Source organism: Octopus bimaculoides, chromosome 10 (assembly GCF_001194135.2).
Source record: "Octopus bimaculoides isolate UCB-OBI-ISO-001 chromosome 10, ASM119413v2, whole genome shotgun sequence".
In the NCBI taxonomy this organism is placed as follows: Eukaryota; Metazoa; Mollusca; class Cephalopoda; order Octopoda; family Octopodidae; genus Octopus; species Octopus bimaculoides.
The window spans coordinates 84,733,354-84,742,130 of record NC_068990.1 but is presented as its reverse complement, the minus strand read 5'-3'; the positions used below and the strand labels follow the sequence as shown (position 1 = coordinate 84,742,130).

At 36.1% G+C, this 8,777-nt stretch overlaps 1 protein-coding gene across 4 annotated transcripts in view; it reads left to right on the top strand.

The window, feature by feature from the left end:
- Positions 1-8,777, top strand: part of LOC106871332 (uncharacterized) — a 30,639-nt gene that overhangs the window by 13,654 nt on the left and 8,208 nt on the right. For all 4 annotated transcript variants that reach the window (XM_014917731.2, XM_052971341.1, XM_014917732.2 and 1 more), the window contains 3 exons: positions 1,178-1,319; positions 3,447-3,517; positions 4,697-4,845. In XM_014917731.2, coding sequence (XP_014773217.1) covers positions 1,178-1,319; positions 3,447-3,517; positions 4,697-4,845 — 362 coding nt within the window. The remainder of the gene's footprint in view (positions 1-1,177; positions 1,320-3,446; positions 3,518-4,696; positions 4,846-8,777) is intronic.

The window sequence follows — 8,777 nt, the reverse complement described above, 5'->3', positions numbered from 1 at the left end:
TACATATACATCTCTCTCTTTCTGTCTCTCTCTTTCTCTCTCTGTGAAAGTATCTGTCACTACAGTATCGAAATGTGATTGTTTCAGTTAGTGGAATAGTTTCATTTTTAAAGTGAAAGTATTTGACATAAGTGTTTTTGTTTCACTTTTGACACGTAATACTTAAATAGTGGAGGAGATATTATGTTGCCGTGTGCTCGAACTCTGCAAGAAGTTAATAATTTTTTTTGACTAAAACACAACTGGAACCCTAAGTAAGGCATGTGTAAAGTTTGAATGAAATTGGTTGCGTAGTTCTCGAGTTTTAGGGATTCACACAGACAGACAGACACACATTCTCATTTTTATATATATAGATAAAGCACTAAGTTACTACACAAGCCAACAAAAGAACCGCTATGTAGTTACCCAGCCTGCTTTAAATAATAATAACCATCTTAAAGAATGGACATTGTTGTGTTAGGTACATTGAGTATAAAACATGATGGCTATGGCTGGAATGATTTTGATTCTGGGTGTTTTGGGTCAGGACTGATCTGGGCTAAATCTCACTGTCTTAAGCCAATGAGTGATGAGAGTGTCATAAAAAAAAAACCGCAAGTTATTTCACAGTTTAATGCTATTTAAACTTTACTTTTTATCCTTATGGGCATTGATAAACTAAGAACCAGTAATATACTGGGGTCTATTCAATTGACTTTACCACTCTCTTTTACAAGTTGACTTTGAGCTTAAGGAAAACTGCATGTGCATGCATACACACACAGGTGGACTGAAAAGTTCATTGGCTAAGTGATGCTAGAGCTGTGAATTCTTGCATGCATTAATTTCAATTCTTATTTATTAACAATTGCATTGTTTCTTTCCAGGTAAACTGACATCAGACTGTTCAAAGAAGACATCAAATGTAACTAGTAGCAACTTCTCTTGAAAATGGACAAAATTTTATCTATATATATATATATATATATATATATATATATATTTAATATTTGATATTTTAATGGTTCCTTATTGGACTGTGGCTGTGATGGGTTTTAAGTCAATTGTATCACTACTTGTTTGGTACTTATATTATTGATTTTGGAAGTGGGAAAACCAAAGATGAACTTGGTGGGATTTGAACTCTATTTTAATGTTTAATTATAATTCTTTTTTTTTTTATTAAAATGTTTAGATCACCGTGAAATTATTCGAATGGTGAATCAGTTAGAAGACCTTGTAAATACATTGCCTCAGCTTCAAGATACCTTTGACCTTCAGACTGAATTTTGTTTAGCTTTACAACCATTACGAACAGAAAATAACCGATTGCACAAGTAAGTTTAATTTATAATTTCTGTATGCACCCTCTTCATGCTTCACACTTGTCCAACCATTTAAAAACTTTTTGATCCACTCATACACACTTCTGGAAGGTGGCCGTTAAACAATGATGATGATAAATAATGTGTTTGCGTTTGCTTACATCTGTGATTACTTATACAAAAGAGCAGCAAATGATGGTGTTGTCAGTCCTGTCAACAAATCATCTGGTCTCCTCATGGCTTTGAAGCCATGATGAGTAAGTTGTCCCTTACTTGAAAAACAGATGAGGGTTGGTGTAAGGAAGGGCATCCAACTGTAAAACGATGTATCAAAATAACATTTGTCCAGCCCATGATAGTCACATTGGAAACCTTTGATCATCGTTCTACTGACTCAGAATTGAGCTAAGACTAAACATCCATCACAAAGTAACTGTCCTTACTGAGTGAATTGTACATCACCATGGCATCTATTTAAAACTATAACAACTGAGCCATCAGTTTTCTAAGAGTCTTTGATAAATTTTCTCAGTACTGCACCTTTGATAAAATGCAAACCGTTCACTTATTAATTAGTAGACCAATGCCTCATCTACTTGGTCAACTACAATGTTTAGAAATAAATAACTTGGTAATATTCAAATGTATTTGTCTTGCTATGAAATTGGGTCCCATGTGGGTGTTTATTGGGGACTTCGATGAGGATTAAGTTACTGGTCTCATTGTTACTTAACAAGTCATTAAGATTCATTTACTTCTCCGAATCAAGATGCCAAGCATAAATAGCAGAGACGACTCATTAAAATGTAAATACATGCTTAGGTACAACTCATTTACATAATTGCATGAATAGTTTTTTGCTTTCCCTGTCAAGCATCCTGATTTCTACAGTGAACAGCATGGTTTTAATTCCAATTCAAATTTAGTTCACCTCATTTTTTAATTTTTTTTATTGTTCTTAAGTTGTATTAATTGGTTGGAAGTGGAGTGTCAGTGCTTCTGACTTTTGTACGTCCTCCCAAATTAGTGAGAATTATCTAGTTGATGTTCAGCTTGAACTTTGTAAGTTGGTTCCTGCATGGAAGTAATTCCAGAGGTGGGTTTCAGCTTAGGGAAGAAGGATTCAGTAAAGTGCTGAATGGCTTGTAGGATCTGAGTTTGGCGAATGTAGTGTGGTGGTGGTGGTGGTGGTGGTGGTGGTGGTGGTGGTGGTGGTGAATGCATTAAAAAGGATGAGAGCTGGTGCAACAGGAGGGCTGAGTTGGAGAGCAGCATATATCATGTTAGTCTAAGGGAGCAGTAGCTATTGCAGTAAAAACAGAAGTCAGTGTCGTTGATTGGCCCCCTGTAATCCCTGATTGAGCTGACTGACGTGATCAGTGACATACCAGTTGTGACTTCCTTGCTTTTTCAGGGTTACGTAGGATTACCTTATTTAATGTGTCCTTTCCTTTTTAAGGTGGTGTGATTTGAGGGAGATTTGACTGCTGTTTCTAGCAGTTCGATTGACTTTGTAGAGACTTCCTTGTGTGTTAATGAATGAGTAGGTCTATGCTAATCAACCAAATGGTCTTCGTTTGGAAGTGATCTGGGATGTGTGTGTATGCAAACACTGTCTTAGATATTGGAGCTATACTCCAGTGTAAATGTAATGCTAGTAACAGCTAAGAAGTGAAGTCTTTCTGGCCCTTGTGAAGAGGAAGACTCCTCTTCATAACACTTTGGCAGTGCTATAAAAATGTGAGGCCAGATTTGAAGAACCATATAAACATCATTTTCAATTTTCTTAAAATATTTTGTCAAAATAAAACCAAAAGCTATTCAATATTGAGGTATTGATATCCAGAGAGAAATTCTCTATGGTTGATTGAGATGCTGGAAATAGCAGCTAAATCTCATGCATATCATATCCTCCATTTTATAAACTAAAAACTACACTGTTAAAAAGCAAGGCATGCTCATGGCTGGGATGCCTTTAATTATATATCTGCTAAATTTATCTTCGGGAGTAATTAACAACAATCATCACCAGTATCTTATTTACTACACATTTATATTCATAGTTATACTTGATGTAAGGTTTTGTTCACTTTGCCTTGTAATATAGGTTATGAGTTATTATTTTGTTTGTGATTGCAGGAGTTTGAGGATGCTTGCTGAAGAGAAGGCTCAAGTGGAAAAGAAGATGGAGGAAGACCATAGACGTGAAAGTTAATATTTTCTGAGATTAATTATATAAGTGCAGGCATAGAAACTGTGTAGTTAAGAAGTTAGCTTTACTGTCACAAAATTTATATGACCTTTTGGGAAAAAGTCTTTAACTATATAGTCTTAAGATGACCAATGCTTTGTACATGGGATTTGGTAACTAGAAACTGTGTTGAAATATATTTTGTGTGTGTATTTGTGAATGTCTGCCTGTGTAGACAGGTGTAAAATAATATTAAAATGTAAAATAATAATAATAAATAGGTTACTTTAATTATTTGGTAAATCAATCAATAAAGTATGTATCAGATTCAAATGAGTACTGGGGTGGTGCAATCAACTAAAATCTTTGAAAACGGTATTCCAGCATGCTGCAATCTAATAGCTGAAATTGGTAAAAGAATATAAGTGCTGCAGATGGTTGAGTCTTTTAGTTACCAGACAAGTAACCCAAACATTGAAGTTCATATTATGAAAATACAGAGCATACACAACCAAGACACTTTACTCTCAACATTGCCCAGTCTCCTTCATTGTCTGGCACTTTGTACTGCACAGTGGAAAAAGCTAGAAGACTATGCCACAGGGTGGTACAGTGTGTTTTACAATCAAAGAGTAACAGTCTATATTTTGTGATTGGCATTGGACTTCATCCATAGCCATAACACTGAACTCTAAGTCTATCTAGCTGTAAGCAAACACTACCTTGGTATTAAGATCTCTGCTGTAAGTAGAAGCAGCAGCCTTTTGTAAAATTAATCAGTTATTGATTTTGCAGTCTGAAGAGAAATTGGGGATAAATACTGGTCCTGTAAATTGTTATAATTCAGAAAATCCTTAACTAATCTTGTGCTGTATTTCTTGTAGTTAACATGTATAATGCTCCCTGCATCAAATGTGTTAACATTAACTTAACATATTTAATGATCTTGAAAGAGTAATTTATTCTCTAAATATTTCTATTTATTTCCACCTTCAACTGTACATTTTTATTATTTCTTTAGTAATTCTCTCCTTACTTCTTTGGTCGTGATGGTGAAGTTTATGCTTTGCTGATGGGGGACTAGAACTGGGACATATCCAGATTTGTTTCCTATGCTTTTATGACAGTATCAAAGACAATATTGGTCAGTGATTAATAAGAACATTGATATTGGTTTTTAAACATCAATTTGCAACAGTCTTGGAACTTCAGCTTCAGCTTTTAACTTTGGAGAAACATGTCGATGAAGAGAAATTACAGAACCAGTTGCAGTTGCATCACCACGAACATGTAATTAAGGATCTGAAGAATGAACAAGAATACCTGGTGAAGGACCTTGGTAAAAGGGTAAGTTAGTTAATGACTCCTTCTTCTATTGTTGGCAAGGATGATGGTGGTGGTGGTGGTGGTGGTGGGTGTATAGTGATAGTCATGGTGTGGTGATGGTTTGATGATGATGATGGTGATATGGTATGGAAGTGGTGTCAATTGATAATGGGGGTGATATAGTGTTGTTAGTGATGCATGGTGGTGGCAGTCTAGGTGATATGGTACGTAATGAGTTGATGATGATTGCTTTTTGTTTAGCTTCAGGTTAACTCTGATTAAGCAAACCTCTAATTGAAGACATAGCATTCCAATCATGACTGTCTCATTTTTTTGTCCTTTAAGTATTCCCCCACCCTTACATTATCCTATGTGTCTTTTTACTTTTTTAAGGTAGCAGAAATAATGTAGTCCTAGATCTGAAAACCTAACTAGATGCTAATGGCTGGAACACCTTTCGTTGTTGGTCTGCTTTATCAGGAGGCTGATTTAGAGCCAAACAACCACCACTACGCACATACACACACACACACACACAATTACAAAATGTTCAGGACTTTAGCAGGCCATGGTACACCCAGTTTGCATTGGTAAGTCTGTAGGCGTTGCTGACGTTTGGATAAAGGAGAGAAAAGTGAACTTCTTTAGTTCACATAAGGCTAAAGTCTGTTCATTTCATAGAAGCCTCAATTCTTCAGTCATTATTGATTAATTTCAAGTCAAACACAGCTGTCCTCATCCATTTGCAAAACATGACTGTACCCGCGCAGTCGTCTCTCTTGCACACCACATCTGATGCTTCTTAAGTCCAACTTTTCTCTCAGGGTACTTACACTCTGTCCTGTATACACACTGACATTACACATCCAACGGAGCATACTCGCTTCATTCCTTGCAAGCTTACGCATGTCCTCAGCATGTTTCACTGCCATGTATTATGGCAGTTCGCACACATGCATCATATACTGTTAAAATAATATAGAAATACGTGCTTTGAATATCAGATTGTACAGATACGGAAATCAAAAAAGTAGATGGATTAGCAAAAAATATATATATAAGAGAAAAAAAATAGTTCAAAAGAAATAAGTCATATATTATATTCCATCATCATGATGGTCATTGTCATTTAATGTCAACTTTTCCATGCTTGCAAGGATCAGATACAATTTATTGAGGTAGATTTTCTATGGCTAGATGCTCCTCCTGTTGCCAACCCTCGCTGTTTTGCTAGCAAGGCTATATTTCCTCATAACTAGACATATTTCTCAAAGAACACTGGAAATGAACAACAATGCTTGTATGATGATGGTGATGTTAATCTACAGCACTCAACCATATGGCCTTGAGTTCAGTCTCACTGTATGTTACCTTGGGCGAGTGTCTTCTACTATAACCCCAGGCTCACCAAAAGCCTTGTGAGTGAATTGGTAGATAGAAACTGAAAGAAGCCTGTTGTGTATGTGTGCTTGACTTGGCATCATGTGATGGTTGTAAATGAGCATCACTGCCATACAGATGAAACTGTTTCTTTCCAGTCTTCCATGAAAATCATATCTGGCCGTGGGGAAATATCACCTTGCTTGGAAATAGGTGAGGGTGAGTGACAGGAAGGGTATCCGGCTACAGAAGATCTACCTCAACGAACTCCGTCTGATCCATGCAAGCATAGAAAAGTGGATATTAACCAATAATTATTTCTACTCCAGGCACAAGGCCTTGAAAATTTTTTTGGTGGGGAAGGGGGCTAGTTGATTACATCGATCCCAGTGTGTAATTAATACTTATTTCATCAACCCTGAAAGGGTGAAAGGCAAAGTCAACCTTGGTGGAATTTGAACTCAGAACGTAGCAGCAGACAAAATACTGCTAAGCAGGAGTGGCTGTGTGGTAAGTAGCTTGCTTACCAACCACATGGTTCCAGGTTCATTCCCACTGCGTGGCACCTTGGGCAAATGTCTTCTACTATAGCCTCGGACCGACCAAAGCCTTATGAGTGGATTTGGTAGACGGAAACTGAAAGAACCCCGTCGTATATATGTATATGTATATATATATATGTATATGTGTGTATAAGTTTGTGTGTCTGTGTTTGTCCCCCCCAGCATCACTTGACAACCGATGGTGGTGTGTTTACGTCCCCGTAACTTAGCGGTTCAGCAAAAGAGACCGATAAAATAAGTACTAGGCTTCCAAAGAATAAGTCCTGGGGTCGATTTGCTCGACTAAAAGGTGGTACTCCAGCATGGCCACAGTCAAATGACTGAAACAAGTAAAAGAGTAAAAAAAAAAAGTAAGCATTTCGCCCAGATGGCTAACAATTCTGCTATCTCTGCCGCCTTGATATTAACCTATAATAACATCTTTCTATTAATGTAATAAATTTCCTTTAGAATCTGGCCTATCATTTAATCCTTGTCTTATTATTTGTCATTTGTATATTCCATTGAATGGATCTGGAGATGCTAGTGGTTGCTGGAAAGTGATGACGGCTTCCTTTGTTTGTTTTTGAAGTATTGAGATTTGGTTTGGCATCTGTATGCTCTATATCTATGTCTGTGTGTCTGTCTATCTATCTATCTCTCTATCTATCTACTCTTTATCTATTTATCTCTCTATCTATCTATCTATCTATCTCTCTATCTATCTATCTACTCTTTATCTATTTATCTCTCTATCTATCTATCTATCTATCTATCTATCTATCTATCTATCTATCTATCTATCTGCCTGTCTGTCTATCTATCTATCTGTCTGTCTGTCTGTCTGTCTATATATATGTGTGTGTGTGCGTGTGTATATATATATATCTATATATACACACACACATATATGTTGATGGACTATGTATAATTGTATGTGTCTCTGTATGTGTGAATGGCTATTTGTAGTATGTATATATTTGTCCATAATATTTTGAAGGGATTGCTTGTTTATCAGAATACAAAAGGGTATACTACTTATTGCTTTATTCTTTTATTGCTCTAATTACTGGTATACGAAGATTAATCAAGTTCCATATTGATTAATGAGCCTTGAGTATTCTAAGACTGGACATTAACTACAAATACATCCTTCAATCAGATGGCACTGTTATCCTTTAACAATAACTGAAGGATTATTTTCAATTTTTGTGTGTGTATATGTTGGGTATTTGTGCATGAGCGTGCTCGTGTGTATGTATATGTGTGAATATTTGTGTTACATAAATACTCTCAGATAAGTGAGTGTATTTATGTGTCTCTCACAGAAGTATACTTGTCTCCACGAGAGTAAATGTCCAGTGAGTACACATGCTCCCTCACAGTTTTGCCAGTCTTACAAACCTATATTTCGATAATGAATGTCTATAATAGAGAAACTTTGTGTGTTAAATGTGATGTTTGCTTCCCATCCTCTCTTCTCAGTGAATTACAATTAAGTTTGATTACTTTTTCTCTCTCTCCCCTTCTGTCTCTTCCCTCCCCCCTTACCACCAGTGCAAAACTATAAAACTATTACAGCTGGTGATAATAGTAATATTAGTCGGTCAGTTGACAAGTTGTGCTCTTCTTTATCTTTTTATCTCAAATCAGTGTCTACGTACATATATATTTCATATTGCTATAGAAGCCTGTCATATAAATAATATATAATTATATGCATATATCCATACATATATGTACATACCGACATCTATATGTATACATTACAAGCATATATAGGTACAGGACATCACAAAAAACGTTAAACACAATGAGAAACGAAAACATAAAGACGAAGACAGAAAACGAACTTGTTTTTCAAACAACAAAGAAGACAAACAGAGAAACGAGACATGCAACATAAAGAATATTTCCCTTCTTCAGTTGTCCCTGCTCCATCTATTCCGTGTTTCGAAAACAAGGACGATACGCAACTTCGTTGGAGCAGTCCTTCCCGCAAGCAAATTAATTAAAATTTGGAAATTTTAT